Source organism: Chlorocebus sabaeus, chromosome 4, assembly GCF_047675955.1.
Source record: "Chlorocebus sabaeus isolate Y175 chromosome 4, mChlSab1.0.hap1, whole genome shotgun sequence".
NCBI classification, from domain to species: domain Eukaryota; kingdom Metazoa; phylum Chordata; class Mammalia; order Primates; family Cercopithecidae; genus Chlorocebus; species Chlorocebus sabaeus.
Window position 1 is genome coordinate 6,547,558 of NC_132907.1, and position 20,677 is coordinate 6,568,234.

At 36.3% G+C, this 20,677-nt stretch overlaps 1 protein-coding gene across 12 annotated transcripts in view; it reads right to left on the minus strand.

Annotated features, from left to right (window-relative positions):
- The window catches only part of ADGRV1 (adhesion G protein-coupled receptor V1), a 584,631-nt gene that overhangs the window by 466,161 nt on the left and 97,793 nt on the right, over positions 1 to 20,677 (minus strand). For 10 of the 12 annotated variants that reach the window (XR_494199.3, XM_073014617.1, XM_007978103.3 and 7 more), the window contains 7 exons: positions 14,303 to 14,479; positions 10,373 to 10,553; positions 9,178 to 9,380; positions 8,414 to 8,543; positions 4,991 to 5,071; positions 3,153 to 3,292; positions 414 to 1,023 (listed from right to left, as the gene is read on the minus strand). Coding sequence is in view for 11 of the 12 variants with exons in the window: in XM_073014617.1 (XP_072870718.1) it covers positions 414 to 1,023; positions 3,153 to 3,292; positions 4,991 to 5,071; positions 8,414 to 8,543; positions 9,178 to 9,380; positions 10,373 to 10,553; positions 14,303 to 14,479 (1,522 nt within the window). In the remaining variant the exon portion in view is untranslated. The remainder of the gene's footprint in view (positions 1 to 413; positions 1,024 to 3,152; positions 3,293 to 4,990; positions 5,072 to 8,413; positions 8,544 to 9,177; positions 9,381 to 10,372; positions 10,554 to 14,302; positions 14,480 to 20,677) is intronic. The other 2 variants (XM_007978088.3, XM_073014615.1) reach the window with 2 other exon arrangements.

Consider the following 20,677-nt stretch of genomic DNA (forward strand, 5'->3'; position numbering starts at 1 on the left):
CTGAATCTGCTGGCACCTTAATCGTGGCACTTCCCAGTCTCCAGAACTATAAGGAAAAATTTCTGTTGTTTCTAAGCCAACCAGTTTATGGCAGTTTGTTACAGCAACCCCAGTGGACGAATCCACTCATCCAGAAATCAGAGTCAGCCTCAAGACTACATCAACCCTGTCATAATAGAGTGTGCTAGATAATTTTAAAGTTCCCGTCCTACTTTCTACTGACTTTTAAAACATAATCTCGAAGAAAAAATGTGTCTGGCTTCCAGTTGCCTTACAGGTAAACTGTTGAAAGAGGACACTTTCAAAGTTAGAGTTTACTATTTTTTTATAGAATTCTCTATTAAATAAAATTTAAAATTGATTGTTTCAGGATTCTGATGGCTAATAATAACAACACACTAAGGGATACTTACTTGAACGACTCTGTACTTTTGCCATTAAAGTAGAGTTGAGTAGTTCGATAAAGACAGATTCGGACCTTTCTGGCTCATCATCATCCAAAATTGAAATAGCTATTGTTGCCTCACTCTGATTAGCTCGAAAAAGAGCAAATCCAGAAGCTGGTATATAGTCTCTTCCTTGAGTTGCTCTCGCTAAATTAGGCGGAAAATAAGGTGGTTTTTCCATATCATCTAGTGTTGCATATGAGACAAGGACTTTTCCCATGAGGCCTTTCAACCTTATTATTGATAGTGTGATGTTCTGGGTTGCTTCCTCAACTTTAACAGGTCTGTTTTTCTCAGAAAAAATGAATACCCCATGTGGATCATCACTAGCCAAAACTGTTAATGTGGCATTAACATGAGCTCCCAAAGAACCACTGGAAACACTGAGGATTGACACAGAGAATGCCTTATCCAGTTCTGGGTCTTCGTCAGGCAATATCTCCACAGTGATATTGGCGCTGGTCTGTCCAATCTCAAATGTGATGTTGCCAGAGGTGAAGGCAAGATCACCATCAGGATCAGAGTCTATGTTCCAATGCAAAGTCACTGGAGACAGAGTTCCATGATGTCTTATAACCTACAAAATATTTAATATTAAAATCTATTAAAAGAGAAATTGAAGCCAGTTACTTAGAGGCTTACAAATATACTAATGATAGCAGCACAATTTTATTTTATATAAGTTCTTCTCCAGACTACAAGACTACTACAGGCAGGGGTCATATACTATCCATCTTTGAAGGCCCACAGAGAGTCTTATAAATGGAGGATATTTAAAAAGTGACTGTGCCGAGTGCAGTGGCACATGCCTATAGTTCCAGTTATTCAGGAGATAGAGACAGGAGGGTTACTGAAGCCCAGGACTTCAAGGTTACACTCAGCTATGATGGTGCCACCACACTTCAGTCTGGAAAACACAGCAAGACTCTATCTCTTAAAAAATAAATAAATAAAAAGCAGTTGAAATAAAAATTTCAAAGTGATTGTTGCGTGAAAGTATACATTGACGAAAAAATGTAGCTTCTATTCAAATTATAACTATCTTTTGTGTATCTTTTATTTTATCCCCAACAAATCAAATGTGATTAACAATGAATTACATTTAGGCACACTCATAAAAGTTTTCACAATCGCTGCAAAAATGGTATATATTTCATTGCAAGTTATATATAAATGGTGTTTTCTAAAAAGTGAGCTGTAAAACTCATTTTAAAACAAATCACATTTACTTTTATCTTCAATATATTATGCAAACAAACTCACCAAAAAACATATTTGACCCAAAGTATAAGAAAATACATTTCAGAAGGAAGATATGCTTCTGTCAATAATATGTTAAAAATGAAAAGCCTAAAAATTTATATGTTAACAATGAAAAGCTTAAAAATGTATCCAAGTAAATCCCAACTAAGAGTACTTTTTATTTGTTCTTGAAATATGATGGTTACATCAAAATAAAATTAGAGACAGTAATTTTATAAAAGTTGATCCTTTCCCTTAAGGCTTTTTTTAAATCCTTCCTGAGTCATTAGTTATCCTTTCTAAGGCTGTTCAATTTATTGCACAATAGTTTATTGAAAATCTGCCATAGTAGTACAGAAGGATATGTTTGAGTGATATTTCTTCATTATTCATATGGAAGCTGAGCAAGTAGCTAGTTGCTGTGAGTCACTGAACAATGAATCCTTCTTAATTTCTACTGGAACAAAGCAGAGTAGCCATACAAACACACACATATATCATATAGAGTTATTATTATTGCCAGTTCACCCATGTTTTAGATTGTCTTTCCTTATGGGAGAGAGACAGGATAGGACTGCACTTCATCCACTGACATTAGGCACAGCCAGGAGACCTGCTTTGACCAAGGAAGTTAAGTAGAAATGACGTAAATCACTTCCAGAAAGAAGCTATAAGAGCTGGTATGCTGTTCTTCACATCCACATTTCCCTCCACCAACAAGATAAAAGCACCTGCTGAGATACAGCCTTGGTACCTAAAGTGTCTAATAATCAGAGCCCCTTGCTAACTTAAGTTGGACATATACATACTGTGAATGAAAAACAAATCTTTTCCAGCACTTTGAGAGGCCAAGGCAAGTGGATCACCTGAGGTTGGGAGTTTTAGACCAGCATGACCAACATGGAGAAACCCTGTCTCTACTAAAAATACAAAATCAGCCGGGCGTGGTGGCGCATGCCTGTAATCCCAGCTACTTGGGAGGCTAAGGCAGGAGAATTGCTTGAACCCAGGAGGCGCAGGTTGTGGTGAACTGAGATCACACCATTGCACTCCACTGGGCAACAAGAGTGAAACTCCGTCTCCAAAAAAGAAAAAAAAAAAAGAAAGAAAAACAAAAACAAATCTTTCTTGTACCAGCCATTGATATTTTACAGATGTTTGTTACCACAGCCCATCTGAACAAACACAAAAATCTATGTAAGATAAATACTTGTAGTACAGCTCCATTATATTCCTTAAAGGGTCAAGGATCCTCAGAATTAAACAATGACTCCATGCGCAACACTAAAGACAAAAATAAATGCCAAATCACTGTTTGATCACCAATTTGTATTGCCTGTGCCAACAGGCTCATTCCCCTCGGCCTACACAAAAAAAGGAAAACATAAAACACACTTTCATAACATAGTACAGTTTTTAAAACAACAGAAAATATCTAGGAATGAAGGAAGAAAAGGTACTCACGTTTAATATAACAGTGCTATACCCATCTTCTGGTTCAGTTCCACTGACAAAGAGTGACTCAGGGCTAAATTCAAATACGCCATGAGCATGGTCAGAGGCTGCAATTGTCACTAGAATTTGGGAAGCCACTCCTAGACTGGCTGCATAAACAAGTTCCAACAAATAGAAAAAAAAAAAATGTTAATGAGTAATTTACAAACCAAAGGAAAAGCCAAGGAACAACTTTTTGAAAAGAGTCTGTACATTCATTGAGTACATTCTAATTTGTTTTAGAAAGAAAGGCAGACACAAATGGGTGCCACACATATTCATGCTTTTATGACCTTTCTCTACTTTGGCACCAACGTGATGTACAAGTGCTGCATAAGCACTTGGAGATGAATAAGGAAAACTTGTTTTTCTTTTTCTTCTCTATGAAAGAGAACATTCTTCCACACTGAGTATATGAGGAAGGTCTCCCACGACCTTTGCTGACCTCAAAAGAACTTGAGCCAAAATGACTCTTACCTTCATGAAATAATAAGTAGTTTCCCTATGATTTTAGTCATTCTGGCTGAACAGATTCTTGGTTTCCAATGTGCATGAATTCTAGGCCTATTTTTTCATCATGGGATGATGCTATAAATCTCTCTCTCCTGATCCTAAATAGTCCCATTATGCAGCTAAAAAGATGCCAAGATCTAAAGCAGCATTTAATTTTTTCCTAAAAAGACTGTTCAAATTTTGTGTTGCATTAATGTCTGCAGACTAGAAAACGAACAATTCTAAAAGTAATAGAGTAATTAACTACAGAGATTGCATTAGGCATTGATGGAAGATAGGAATGAAGGGGGTGAAATCATTGAGTTCTGACACTAAAATATGAAATCTGACACTGTGAAAAAAGAAGGATTTGAGGATTAGAAAATGCTCTTCTTCAAGAAACAAATATTCTAAGTATGCTTTTCACATATGAAAAAATATTTGAGGTAAAAAGCTGAATCATGTTTGTATATAAATCTACTTCAAAAGGCATCCTCTTTTCAATATCACCCTCATTAATTGCCAACTATCCTTCCATTTATTTTCTTCCTAATTTCTTTTTCCCATTTGTTTTTTTCTTTCTTTTTTTTTTTCTTTGAGAACAGAGTCTTGCTCTGCCACCCAGCCTGGAGCGCAGTGGCACAATCTTGGTTCACTCAACCTCCGCCTCCTGGGTTCCAGAGATACTTTTGCCTCAGCCTCCCGAATAACTGGTATTACAGGTACATGCCACCACACCTGGCTAATTTTTGTATTTTTAGTAGAAACAGGGTTTCATTATGTTGGTCAGGCTGGTCTTGAACTCCTGAGCTCAGGAGATCAGCCCGCCTTGGCCTCCCAAAGTGCTGGGATTACTCCCCATTTGTTTTGATTAAATTTTACATATAACGATTCATAGTTCTTTTTGTACAGAGAATAAGTGTGATGTATTTAAAATGAAAATACAAATTTTCTATTGACCTCTTTTTAGGTATTTGACGCTATGTAAAATGTTTCCAAACAATCATTTTTACCAATGACATTCAAGTGAAATTTCTATCACAATTAGAATCAGGAAACTGCATTACGTTCATACAGGAAGGAGAGTCTGGGTTTTGGAAGCAGAAAAGGATGTGATTCTGACTTGATCCCTTTCTAGCTGGGTGACTACAACATGAAGTAAATTATACTTCATAAAGTTGCTGTGACAGTTAATGAGACAAAATATGTAAAGGACCTACACATAGTAGGTGTCAATAAGTGGTCAGTATTGTCTCTAAAACGAGAAGTTAAAATAAAAACGTATAATAGTAAAGGACCTTAGAAAAGCTGCTTACCATGTTTGTGAATAGTTGGAAGGAGGAATTCCATGTCCCCATCACCACTACCACTTCCATCAACCCTAAAGAGTTCAGCTACTTCACAAGAAGACACAGAGACACAACCCACACAACACACATTGACACAATGAGAAAATTGAGAGGTCTTAAAACATATCAAGCAAAGAGGAAAATGCAGTAGTATTAACCCAATAACATGCTTTCTTCCACAGGAAATGGATCATTTTAAATAGCAAAATTATAGCACCAGTCAAGCTATCAAATTATCAAAATTTCATTCACAGTTTCATGAAATACTCCATGTAGACTGTAATTGTTACTTCCCATTTCTGCCAATCTAGTATTATTTTTAAATTTTCACTTTTTTTGCAGCAATGTAAATTATTTTCTAATATCTTAGATATTTAAAATATATTTATCTGATTATGTAATCATACGCTTAGGCCTAATATGCCTATGATAACCACCTCACCATTTGCAACAACCAGTTCCATATTGGGAAATGCATCTAACCTTTCCTTCTATCCACACATTCAAATCCCCACCACAATTATTTACCATTCTCAAACTTGATCACCCTCTGGCCACCGGCATTGTGGAAAGAGTCCTAGACAAGCCATCTAAAAATTCTGCTTTCCTGGTTGTGAAAGATGCCAGCTGTAAAAATTTCAGCAAGTCACAAAACTTCTTGGTATCTCAGTCTCCTCACCTATGAAAGGTGCTGTCTTTTATAGATATGTTGTTGCTATGGTTTGAATGTGTTCCCCAAAGTTCGCGTGTTGGAAATTAATCATAAATGCAACCATTTTGAGAATTGGGAACTTTAAGGGGTGATCAGGTCATGACACCTCTCCCCTCATGAATAAATTAATGTTGTTATCCCAGGAGTGGGTTCATTATTGCAAGGATGGATTTCTTGTAAAAGCAAGTTCAGCCCTCTCTTGCCCTCTCATATGCATTCTCTGACCATGTGGAGCCTTCCACTCCGTTATGATGTATCAAGAATGCCTTACAAGATGCAGTCCCCCAATATTGGACTTTTCAGCCTCGAGAACCACGAGCCATGTAAACTTCTATTGCTTATAAATTGCCCAGTCTGTGGTACTGTGTTATAGCAGCACGAAATGGACTAAAGAATTGTAAAGATCAAATAAAATAATGGAAAATAAATAATATTATAAAAATATAAAATATAAAGTACTTTGGCAATAATAAAGAGAAAATGGTTATACCTTCCCCTCTAATACATCTTGTACCCCAACCATTATTTTACCAAATGTTTGCAAACAAAGAAGATAGGAAGGGCAGTGATGATAACAATAGAAGAAAAGGAGAGTAAAAATAGCAAAGCCACATCCATACATATATGCTTCTACCAATATCCTTGATTGACATGCTAGTTTAAGATCTGCCCTCTCTTCTCCTTTTGCCCTGTGTTTTGCCTGTCAATAAGATTGGGATATACCAGACATGAGAATGTATGGCACGAGGAACCTGAAGTCATCACACAGATCCAAAAGGCAAAAAGGATTTCCAGCAAATATCTGGTACATGGCTTTGCTCCCACATTATCCAGAAGTCATAAAAAAAGAAGTTCAACACCATATATACTTTGGCTAGCGTAAGACGTCTATTCAGGTTGTGGCTACCTTATGTAGAATCATCAGTTTCATCAGTTTTATAGTTAAAAAGCATGAAATAAGTCCTTGACTCGCCAAAGAATTTAGCTCTATAAGCTACTTGACATGTTAGACAGTCCCTACATATGAGTCCAGGAGTAGAGGTCATTGTATAAATTCCTTTTCCTCCAATCCCAACTCACTGAGGGATAAATCAGATCTCTGCCACTATTGCTTCCTACGAAACTGCAAGGTTGGTTTTCTAGTGAGTATTCAAGTCCAATTAATATATAACAATGCATATTCTAGAGATATGGGGAGAAGTTTCTCAATAATACAACAAGTATCACTATAAGTGGTCATATAATCATAAGTATTTTTATCATCTCAATAACATCTCATGTACAATTACTAATCAGTATTAGCTAATGGTGACTAACATTTTCTCTTTCTGTTACATAAGGATTTTTAGCTATAAGGGATACAAAGGGCAACTTTTCAAATATTTTATAGTAACCTTTTTAGTAATGCAAATGGTGATTTGGAGATGCAAGGACTTGTCTCTGGAAGACAAGAAAAGCTGGTATTTTTATATGCCACCTACTAGATAGCACATTTCTACTGTTTTGTGCATTCAACCAAGCTCAACAATGCTTAACCATTTCCCTGCTCCCAAATACTGGCTTGGTCTCCTTGCTCTCACCTGAGATTTGGGAACATAGGAAAGAAAAATTTTTGCATATTTACCCCAAATACCGACTTTATACATAAAGACAATTTTAATATCTCAGTCATACCAATTTTTCCTTTGGATGGCTTATATACTATAGCTTTCTTCATCAAAATAATAAATAATAATAATCAGATAATGATACCAGGTTTTGTAATGAAAGGGACTGTTCTGATGAACACCATATCATCTCTCAATTTCTTGTACTTATAAAGGTAATACAATGCATATCGTACGTATTCCATAACACTCCCAGTAGCACCTGATAAACACATTAACACTTTTGCAAAGAAGTATTGCATCTAATTGGGATACATATTATCAATAGCCTCACTTAGTACAGATGAGTTTTGTCATGAAATAAGTTTGATTCCAATAACCCTTGATAATCACAGCTTTCTGAAAAGCAGAACTGAAGTTAAGGCATTGTTGACTTCTTTTATTAATAATCAACTGATAATAGATCATCCAAAAGGACTAGATTTTACAGTGTTATATCTGTAGACTGACCTAGCAGATCTATAGCAAAAAACGGAAAAGAGAGAGGTGATCTTACGGGAACCTACCATGAATGAAATCTGTAATTTGGTGACTTAGTACACTTACACATTTCATTCTAAAAGTATATCTCTTCTAGTAAAATATCAGTGGGTAATAATAAGCGGGGAAAAAACCAGCACAAACATGCTGTCCATATAATAAACAGAGATATTACTCAGAATTAACCAAACTTCATAGCGAAAGTATATCAATGTGAAACTATGAGTTGAATATTAATTTATAAGACTAATACTAAAAGTGTATGTAAACAGGAGGATTTTCTTTTTACCAAGAAAGGAATTATCAATCAAAAATGATTCATATAGATTATATTACCACATATATTATGGTATACATTATTATGTATCTTAAGCAATTATTAACTTTCAGGCTTCTTTCTGCAAAAACTAATAATTTATTCATTTATTTAAGTAAGATTAATTCAAAGGAACATAATTCCCTAAAGGAATCTATTGTCATCAGCATGGGGAGACAAGCAAATATTTAATATTTTTGCATCACCAGCCTTACCTCCTCCTTCCAAATTTAACAACTCAACTTTAAAAGATTTTTCCAGTTCAGGAATAGAATTATCAGTGATGTTTACAGAAATGTATTTATATCTTTCTCCTGGTTGAAATTCTAATGTGCCAGCAACATTCTGAAATATAAAAGATTGATCCGTTAGATTACAATCATTCTGTATACGAATAGATTACAATCATTCTGTATACGAATTTGTAAAATCAGAATGTTTGTTATATCCCAAATTATTATAAATACTAAGAAGACAAGTAAAACACAAAATTGAAAACACTTCAGTGTGTATGAATAGTGTTCAACGTAAATTCTAAATAAATGTTCTCCAATTAGATAAAGTAGATTATCTTTTTTTCTTTCTCTTTTTTATTTTATTTTATTTTTTAGAGACAGAGTCTCACAATGTCACCAACGCTGGAGCTCAGTGATGGGATCATAGCTCACTGCAGCCTTGAACTCCTAGGCTCAAGCAATCCTCTTACCTCAGCCGCCAGAGTAGCTAGGACAACAGGTATGCACCACCACACCCAGCTAATTTTTTTTTTTTCTGTTTTTGTAGAGAAAGTGACTTGCTACCTTGCCCACGCTGGTCAACAACTCTTGGCCTCAAGCAATCCTCTCACCTTGGCCTCGCAAAGTGCTAGGATTACAGGCATGAGTCACCATGTTCCAGGTACAGTGTAAATCCTTTCCAGAGAAGGATTATGTCTGTTTTACAAGTGCAAATACAACTTCAAAAGGACTCAGTGAATTACCTGGTAATCCTCAGGACTGAATGCTGTCAAGGACACTGTTCTAAATTCCACAGTCACCCTTCCCAGAAGTCCCTGTGCACGGATGACCAATAACCTGATTTCTCCATCTTCCTCCTGCACGGTGATATGTGGAACACTGCTTGCAGGCAGGGTCATTGTGTCCTCAGGCTGAGGAGGCAGCCCTGTGGAGAACTGCAGCAAGCCTAGTGGAGACAAAGGGGCCAGGGCATTCTCCCAATGAATTGTGCAAGAATTTCTTATTCAATTAAAGCGATCTGACACAATTATTTTGATCACCAGGCCAAAAATCTGAGGGCCTTTATTTAGAAAATATTTTAGCAAAGATTTAACTAACATGCTTTTGACACAGAATATATTTATAAGCTTTCAGAATAATGAAAGTTAAATTGTTAATTTTCCATGTCTCTACTCAAAGAAAGCTTTTCTTCCCACAGCAGCATCGATAGCAGGAACATTGATAGCATTTTAAAATATGTATTTTCTAACTTTTACTCATATTTTATTCGAATCTCCAGAAATCATTCTAGAACGAACAGGTTAAGTGGCACCTTAAAGGAGTTGCAACACTTAAAAACAAACAAATCAACAAACAAATAAAGCCTAACTATGAAAACTGAAGGTGAAGAGTCTCTCAAGATTTCTACCCAAACCTTTTAACAGATGTTCTTGACTCATTCCTGTAGAAGAAATACTATTTTTCAATACAGAAAACATTCTCAGTTTACTAGGACAAGACATCTGTGATAGTTCCCCAGTCAAAAAAATTGTCACTATTTAGTATAAGACAAAAAGAAATTAATATAAAGAGTGATAGCTTCACTTCTTGAAGCTTAATAAAATATAAATTACAAAGTTTTTCAGTTACGTATTAACAAATCACCATAGGATAATTAATAAAGAAATTTGATAGTTATGAACAGAAATAATTTGTTCCATTTTAATAATTGGGCAAAAACTTTTCAAAATATATTATTGAAGTATGGAAACTGATCTTTATATTTTCTCTCATAAACAATGTCCCTCAAAATGGCAGCATACAAGTTAAAGAGTTTAGAAATCAGGAGGTCGAAGGCATTCTACTTCTATCATTTGCAAAAAGTGCCTTAAGAAGTTCTTAACAAAACTAAGTACACCCAGAGAAGAGAAGATTTTTCTTGCAAAAGGAGCAGGTTACCATATGGATGATCACTAGCTTTGATGGTGATATCGGTCGTTTCCTTTTCAGGATCTATGCTTGCACCACTGGTAGGAGTTGAGCCTAGCTTCCCATCTCCAGGAATTGCAGAAACCAATGTCACACGGAAATACTCATTAAGTTCAGGAATATCATCATCAAGGACATATATATTCAGAACCTATAAATATAAATATCCAGAGGCACTAAGCAATGAGGCATTTAGAAATTACTTACCAGAAGAAAATTCAAAAGGCAACTAAATTATATTTAAATGAAGTTACCACTTAAGACTTATTTCTGCATAAATTTAAACATTAAAACATTGTATGTGTGTGTGTATATGTGTGTATACAAACATATACAGAGAAAGAGAAGTCTGAATAGATTAATTCCTTTAAAATAATGGGTGCTGCTATAGTCTGAATGTCTTGTCCTCCTGCCCCCCAAATTCCCATGTTAAAATCTAATCCCCTAAGTAGTGTTATTAAAAGGTGGGGTTTTCAGGAGGTGTTGAGGGCTTGAGGATAGAGCCCTCATGAACGGAATTAGTGTTGAGGGAGCTTGTTCGCCCCTTCCACCATGAGGAGGGCATATTGAGAAGGCACCATATCTTTGAAGCAGAGTAAGCCCTCACCAGACACAGAATCTACAGGCACCCTGCTCTCAGACTTCCCAGTCTCCAAAACTGCGAGCAGTAACTTTTTGTTCTTTATAAGTTACTCAGTCTAAGGTATGTTGTTTTAACAGTCCCAACAGACTAAGGCAGGTGCTGAGCAGTAGCATTTTCTGACAGTAGCCTATACATGCATCAATATCACATCACATATGATATGTTGATTTACTAATACAATATCATATATTTTTTGTACCAAAGACCATGGTATTACCAACATCAGGTAGAGACTTCCCAATTAAGAAACTGCAAGTTCTATGATGAGATGTGATAGGATAAGAAGCAAGGGCAATGTACCTGTGTCTAGTGTCTGCCTAAGGAGCGCCTGACGTGCTCAGGAGCAGTATTTTAGAAAGTAGATTCATAATAGGCCTTAGGAGTCCAGCACAAGCAATTAATCCAAAAAAGGTTATAAAAGGAATAGGAATAACTCAGCCATGCTCTACAAAATTTAACTCAAAATTTAAAGTGAAAAAACAATTTCTCCTTTCTTTATTAATCAAACAAACATGTTTCGACATATGCAGTATGCTGGGGTTAGACATGGCCCCAGTCCTGATGTATCACAGGAGACAGGTCTATAGGAAATCACTTAAAATCCAATGCGAAAATATCATGATAGAGTTCTGTACAAAATAAAGTGATGAAGAAACTAATTCTACCTGGTAAGGTTTTACAGCAGATGTGTTTGAAGCAAATTCTGATTGATCACTTACAGTTGTAAATAATAATGGGGAAGGACACTCCAAACAAAAGACACAATACTGACAAAGGCAAGGAGACATGAAAGAACACAGCATCTGCAATCAGATCACCAGTCAAGAGGAAAACATGAGGCTGAATGAATAATCAGGAGCCAAATCCTAGGGATCTTTTATGCTATCATAAAACACTTGAACTTCATTCCATAGAAAGTGGAGATAAATTGAAGAATCATAAGCAGAGGACTGACCAAATTAGCATTCTGCTTTAGAATAAGTACCATGGCAGAATAAACAGAGTACACAAAACAAAAAAGGATGCAAGAGGGTAAGTTAGGAGGTGACTGACCAGAAATGATAAAATTCTGAACTAATACAGTAACAAAAGAGATGTGGAAAAATTGTTAGATTTGAAATTTGTCTAGAGAGAGAAGATGCAGGCCTGATGAGGCACTTAACATGGAGAGTAAGAAATAGAGAGGCTATGTCAGTAAGAATGGTGACTTCCTGGTTTCTCCCAGAAAAGAGTGACAACTGTCCGAAAACAAACTCTAAATCCAAATATAGTCTCCAGAATACTAATCATTGGTCCTAAAAACACCTGGAGAGCTTTTTTTTTTTTTTTTTCAAATGTTCTTTTTCTAGAGATTTTGGTTCACTAGATCTGAGTTCAAACTTAAATTTGGCTTTTAATGTACATTTTAATCGTATTTTAAATTAAGGAGCAATACATGACAGATGTGCTCAGAGAAGTGCAAAAATAACATGTACTACCTAAATCATAGAATTCATGAACTAAGGGAACAAGAAATTGTTAACTTAGGTAATCAAATATATATGAGACAAGGTCTGGCTCTGTTGCCCAGGTTGGAGTGCACTGGTGTGATCACAGCTCCCTGCAGCCTCAACCTCCCAGGACCAAGTTATCCTTCCACCTCAGCCCCCAAGTAGTTTACCCTACAGGTGCACACCACCATGTCCAGTCAAAATACTTTATATGATACTCGACTGGAACATTTAGAACTGTTTTAATTACTAAATTTGATTAACTCTTCTCTCTTTCAAAATGTATATAAATTTAATTTATAAAACAATGGTAAAGTACTAGTAAAACCTTTATCATGGGCCTGTCCGCAGACTAGTATCAAGGAACTTTTGCTGTTACACTATTTAATTTGCTTCCTTATTCCACCAAATTATAGAAATTTGGTCACTTTTCCTTAGCTTTTATTCTTTAGGTCTTAACATTTTAAACTTTCCCTCAATTTTTTTTAATCCAACTAACTTCTAAATCCCTCAAAAGTGTCCTCAAAAATTATTTATTATTTACAAACCTTAACTTAGTTTGCTATGGATCCCTGAGGACTTATGAGAGATTTATATTTTAATGTAAAAATTATATTGACATGCATATTCCAACACGATCAACACTTAACTATTCTGACACAGGAGAAAGCCTCATCCCAATCTCACTTATAAAAAGTACCATTTATTTATGGAGTATATATTCAGACATGTGACTCTTGTTCATGGAAAGTTTTTTTATGAAACTGAGGTCACCTTTACTCTTGAAATATATATTTTAAAAACCCTCATCTCTCCAAGTTTAATGCAAATAAACGAGATTACAGTTATAAGAATTTCTCACTGGCTGATTAGAAGACTACCATTAAGAATTCTGGGCTGGGCGTGGTGGCTCACACCTGTAACCCCAGCACTTTGGGAGGCCGAGGCGGGCGGATCACTTGAGGTCGGGAGTTTGAGACCAGCCTGAGAAACATGGAGAAACCCCGTCTCTAGTGAAAATACAAAATTAGCCAGGCATGGTGGCGCATGCCTGTAATCCCAGCTACTTGGGAGGCTGAGGCAAGAGAATCACTTGAACCCAGGAGGCGGAGGTTGCAGTGAGCCGAGATCATGCCATTGCACAACAAGAGTGAAACTCTGTCTCAAAAAAAAACAAAAACAGAATTCCTGCGATTTCCCATCATTCTCAGCAAAATATCACAAGGACAGAAAGCCAAACACCGCATGTTCTCACTCACAAATAGGAGTTTAACAATGAGAACACATGGACACAGGGAGGGGAACATCACACACTGGGGCCTGTTGTAGGATAGCGTTAGGAGAAATACCTAATATAAATGACAAGTTGATGGGTGCGGCAAACCAACATGACACATGTATACATATGTAACAAACCTCCACGTTGTGCACATGTACCCTAGAACTTAAAGTATAAAAATAATAATAAAAGAATTCTGTGGGTTCCCAGTGCATCAGTAATAACAAAAAATCCATAGAAATACATCTTTCAGTTATACGATTTTTATTATGTTGGGATTCATAAACAAAACAGAAACACACATTATTCAAAATCATTAATTTTTCTTTCGCATAAATACAAAAATATTTTATACCATGATGTATACCGAACAATCTAAATATTTTAAATTGCTTACACAACAAGAAGCTGCAAAGAAATTACAGAACAAACATGTCAGGGAAAGCTTTCCAGGAGGCTTTCAAAGGAACAAAAAAGGTAGGGTTTACCTCTGATCTCTGCCAAGGAAGGAATGTGATAGTTCCACTGGCATTAGCAAAGTCATCAACAAGGTAATTAATGCCATCAGTTTCAATCTGTGAGATGGTGTAAAATACATGCACATAATCCAGAGCTCCTCTGGTTCTCTCAACCACACAAGAAATGGTTGATCCCTCCTCTGCAATCTGAAATGTAAATTATTAATAAGTGCATAGCAATTCAAATCAGTGACAAAATTACAATGCTTTAATGAAATCCTTTTACCATAAACTTAATTCTACAACTTTCTACCTCTCTAAAAGGGACTACAGAGGCCTGTGCATTCCCCCAGATAAACTTTGACTGCTAAGACATATTTACAATCATTCATTTTCTCCCATTCCTTTATAGAGGAAAAAGAATTATAATCTCTGAACTGCACAAGTAATTCATTCGTTGATATCTCTGTGTTCCAACCACCGTGCCATATGGCATAGTTGCACAATATTTTTTAATGTGTAGTCCTTTCTCTGGATAAGTATAATTCTAAACAGAAAGACAAACTTGCAATTTTATAATGGGCTCAGCACAGACAGACCAAATAAGGGTGGGGGTTCGGGGTAGGGGGAGGAACATGACATCAGGGAGAACTTTCTAGGCACAGACATAAGAAGCAATATAGTATATTTGGTGGTATCATTTTGGCAGCGGGGCATGAAGTGCCAAATGGGGAGAGCCTTGAGAAGTGCCTAGTATGGGAACAACAGTCAGATCAAAGAAGGTATCTTATGCCATGCTCAATATATTTGTTGGTGTTTTTACCATATAAACCTAGAGGTGTTTTTTTCAAGGGGAAAATTTTTTATCTAAACACTTTAAGATAATTCTTAAAGACTCTATGGTGGAAGCAGTTGGAATATCATTTAGAGTAAGGCCTTCCTACTGTCAAATCCTCAGTTTCTCAATTCAATTTTATTTTTATGTTAGCAAATATATAATTTGGAGAAAAAAGAACCAAAAATGAATACAGATAAAAATACAAGTTTTAATATATAGAATGTCATTCTGTATTTTTCATATGAACCATAAGCATCTCTGATCAGCATAAGATAGAGCCATTTTGGTGCTGACATTTTGGAGAGGACAGATTTGGGATTTGTCTACAAATCGACAATAGTTGAAAGTTATCAATGAAAGTGGAGTCACCAGGAGACGTTCCAGCAAATCCTCTGAGTTTCACTGAGCAGCACAGCAACCCAGGTGTTCTCATGGTAAAGAGGATCAAGTACACCTGGGGCAACATTCTAACTCTTTTATTTGCCTGCCGGTCCATGGGCATGAGAGGCCCAAAACAAGCAGGTGATAGGTCAGTGGTGCCCTCAGTTGTCTCCTAGCAGGCACATTCTTCCCCAAGCCCCACTGCCAGAACCAGAACTTCTAATCCAGTGGAGCCTAAAGTGGGAAACAAATTCAGGCAGCAGGTCACTAAAAGTAGTAGAGACAGGGGTCAGTCTCACTTCTACCTCCTGTTTCCTGAGCCTGTGTATTCTAGTTACTGGGGACACAGAAACAGATACCAGTCATTGAATGCACATACTGCATCCTGGAGGACAATACTTCAACCTTCCAAGAAGCTATCCTTAAGCCAGCACCATGGCTAGGTCTTCAGCAGGCCATTCAATTGTATGAGGCCAGTTACTTCAGGTAACGTGGTATATGGTGAGGCCAGTGAATCAGTTCTATGACTACGTACCCATTGCTACACCTCCTTCATATTAGTCCTTTTGAGGCCATGTGATGCAGGTCTCCATGTGGTTAAAGCTGGCATTCTTTATGCCTTCAGATGATGGTGCTTGTATTAGGATGTATTAGGAGGCTAAAGTAAATACATTAGCTAAAGTATTAACTCCAATAAGAATGAATTGCTGTTTCCTTTGAAGTGATAAAGTCTGGTTGGGATCAATGTACCAGTAAATGGTTTATTGAGAAGTGCTTAGCTTTGGTATCTGCTGCTCACTGTTTGGACATTCAGCAACCACCACTTGCTACATTAGTCTTGGTAAGAGGGAGCTCATGCTGTCAGACCTATGCATAACCTCCATCCCTGCCATCATGCTGTTAATGGCACTGTGGTGACAAAGGAGAGTCTGGCCGATATGCAATGGAGCCTTACTCTGATTTCACGGTTGAGAACCTTTTGGGAAACACCCCCTCATATTCAGTGTTGACTCCTGGCAATCTATTCACATGACTCCTCCCCAAACATCTCTGTCTCTAGTCTTGATTCTTCCAAGCACCTGACCAATCAACTACACCATGAACACTGCTCAGGGTTGAATGTAGCTTCATACTTCAGGCCATTTCTCCAATCACAAAAGATGAATGGCTAAGTGGACGGTTTACGGCTCTGCTCTCTGACCTTAAGAAACACCTCTGATTAGAGCACTAGAGAGGCATCAGCCCACTTACAGCAAGTAGCAACATATGAAGCCCAGGCATCTGTGAAGTGGGCTTGACTTTCCTACTGTATGAGTCAGACACAGGTTTTGGGTAAGAACCAAAGGGCTTAAAATATGTCTAATTTGAAGTGTGTATGAAATAAACATACTAGAAATGTATCAAGTTGTAACTAAAGAAATGGGTCTGAAATTTTAGAGAAAAGATGAGCTTGACATCATAAATTTGGAAGTTAACAATATATAAATGATATTTAAAGCCATATAAAATCGGTGGATAAATATATAATTATACAAATGGTATTTGAAAACCAGTTGCGAGAACAGGGGGAGTGTAGATGGAGAGGAGAAGAGGACCAACTACATTCAATTCTGCTATAACCCTTATATTGAAATCATGAAATTGTTCCAATGCAATTGATAATATATTAGGGAACAATTTGAAAACAGCTGCAACTTGCATTTGCTTGTAAGTGCTATTTCATCCATAAGAAACGTGATGGACACAGAAAATTGTGCCCACCTGAAACAAGCCACAAACCTCAAACACATACCTCCAACAACTACCAGCTACTCAGTTCAACACCTGTGTTACTAGCCACACTTAACCACATCTAGTGTTATAATTTTCCTCCAATTTTAGATAATGCTCATTCTATCATTTCACAATGACACACAAGCTGCAATCCTTCTGATGCCCACTTCTACAAATAAACTTAAAGTTTTTAAATTAATATGTCATATTTATTGTGTTTTATAAGTATTAAATACTTAGTGTGCACATTTTTATCAGGTCCCTATTTTTTTTGAGTGTCAATGACCAAGTTCTTGAGCAGTGTTTTCCTAACCCCATCTTTTCCATAAGTTCTGTGTTTCTCATTATGCATCTGGCACAGTGTGATGATTTTTAAGGATCCATCCATCATGTCATGGCAGAACTGACTGTCCTGAAGGTGGGGCACTCCAACCTTAAGATGTTGGACAGAAGAGGAAGATGCAGCTTGAGACCCATGTGTCAATACAACATCAGATTTAATTTCCACTTAGGGATCTACGTCATGATTTTCATGCTAGCAGAATGGTACATGAGCAAATGTGTGACGGAAAGAGTATGGCTTTAAGGTCAAACAGTCCTGAGCTTCCTCATTCTACCACTTATCAAGCATTCGCAGTCTCTTCTGAAAATGGAGATCATAACATCTCATGAGTTAAATTAATAAACCATTAATCTTAATACGTAAATATTAAATCTTTTCCCTTTTCAGCAAGAGGCAGGAGTTAAATAGATCCAAAGAGATACTAAGAAATGTATGATGGTTTCTTTTACAAACTTAAACTTTTATCAAGTCAGTAAGCATTACCAGATAGCATTTAGGACTAAGATGAGGATTTTGTTTGCAAAAGTTACAGGGAAAAGTTACCTAACTATACTTTTATTTACTAAAACCTTCATCAAAACCTATAGCTTCCTGAATATTTTCAGTTTTACAAAATCACTATTCATATCTAATAAAAGAATGTACAGTTATATGCTATATATCAACATTTTATAGAAAATTTAATGAAGTAATATTTTGTTCAATAAAGTAAACTTTTTAAGTTATAAAAGAGCTTTCTAATGTCAAGGGTCTATTAAAAAAACCACCAGGATTCTCATTGCAAATTCACCTTTAATATTTCTGAATTTACAGAGAAATCACATAATGCCTGAGGTTTGCTTTAAAAAAATACTTTAACCGGCCAGGCACAGTGGCTCACACCTGTAATCCCAGCACTTTGAGGCAGGCGGTCACGAGGTCAGGAGACCTAGACCATCCTGGCTAACACAGTGAAACCCCGTCTCTACTAAAAATACAAAAAATTAGCCAGGCGTGGTGATGGGCGCCTGTAGTCCCAGCTACTCACGAGGCTGAGGCAGGAGAAAGGCATGAATCTGGGAGGCGGAGCTTGCAGTGAGCCGAGTTCCTGCCACTGCACTCCAGCCTAGGGGACAGGGACTCCGTCTCAAGAAAAACAAAGTACTTTAACCAAAAATGATTAAACAACGTTGACAAAAGGCTGATAATTATTGAAGCTAGTACACTGGGACTCATTCCTTTATCTTCTCTGTTTTTGTGTATACTTTACACATGAAAACTTTAATTTAAACAGATTTTCTAATTCAGCTTAAATTTCCCCTGTCCCCCAGCCAGAGACTGTGATCCAGGAATGGGGTCCTGAGTCAGGAATGATGTCCAGTAATAAGCATTAGGTATTTCTGACAAGGTCATCCAAGGGCAACACTTTTAGAAATATTGGACTCCAGTAGGTAATTATTAATACAGAAACGCACAAGACATAGAAAATAAATACCTAAACCTTTTTTCTAATATTAAAATATTCATCTGATTGAGTTTAGAATTATGATACAAACAAACATTGAGGCCACTAGAGGAAGGGGTCTAACATCCATAATAATCATCAAACCATCCCCACACAGTACCTCACTAGAAACAATAATACTCACTACCGTCTCCTCTTTTAAGTCAAGAATTTGCCAAATATTCAGATCATCAGAACAGTAATAATAAACAGAAACAGTAAGAAGAGTTTTTGAAATCTCTTTTCTTAGAAAAAGTATTCTGAACCATGAATCGGCCTTCTCTATTGCAATAGAAAATTAAAGCTACAAATCCAATTAATTTTTAATTTTGTTTCATGCATGGGTGATGATTGATGATATCAGATTATACCAATATCACTTATATCCAAAGGAATCTATTCACATAGCATATGGTAGGCACTTAAAAACAAATACAGTCCAAGTCGAAATGATATTCTTATTTTCACAAGATCTTCCCGAAGTTTATAAATATAAAATATATTTTATATAAAATAAAGCCACAGTTCATAAATATAAAATATAATGCAAGTAATAAGACTAGCAAGTTCTGTGAATCACTATGAAAGCAACTTCATTAATTTATAATTACGTGGTATACAATTTGGCAAGACACGTAAAAACAGTGTTAAAATACGGTAGAGAGAAAATAATATAGGAAGTATACAGAATAACAAAATATGGGGAAGAAACATGAGAATGTGGTTAGTAGGCTATAGAACTAACAAAATCCATCTTCTGTTCAACACAGATCCCACTGGGAATCCAAAGCACTATCTGGCAAGCCTCACCAGGACTCTAAACGGCTTCACAGGTTTTATTCATTCTTTTAATTATAGTTTATTAACCAACTGCTCTTTGCCAGGACATAGTGTACCTGGTTGGTAGAAAACAATTCACAGAATAATTACCTTCTCTTCTAATGTGCCAAATAGCAAGCTATGCCATAGTCTACATATTTTCACTATTTAAGATTTCACTATGCTATCATTTTAACCTTAATATTAGTTTATGTCATATTAATCTACAGAAAAGGTAAAAGCATAACATAACTCAGAAGGCCTATTTCAAATTTTTAAAATTTTTATTTCAATTTAAAATAGACAAGGGTGTCTCACTATGTTGCCTAGGCTGTTCTCAAACTCCTAGGCTCAAGAGATCCTCCCACCTCAGCCTCCCAAAATGCTGGAATTACAGGCATGAGCCACCATGCCCAGTCCAGAGTCTTTACAGGTCTCTACTGCATTCAGAAATTTTGAAGGAATTTTTTTTTTAAAGTTAAATTGTCAATGTCATTGCAACAACATAATAGAGAAGAATCTATGGAAGTGGCTGTAGTCTTTATTTCTAAATATGAGGCAAGTGATCATAAAATGTAAACTCTGAAGATAGTTACAAGCACAGAGTAAACCAGCAGTTCTCAAATGTTTTAGTTTCAGGACTCCTGTACACATCAGAACTACTGAGAATCCCAGAGTTTTTTGTTGATGTTATTAAAATCTGCTGATATTTTCCATATTACAAATGAAAAACTAAAAAATTTAAATATTGATTGATAACTCATTTTA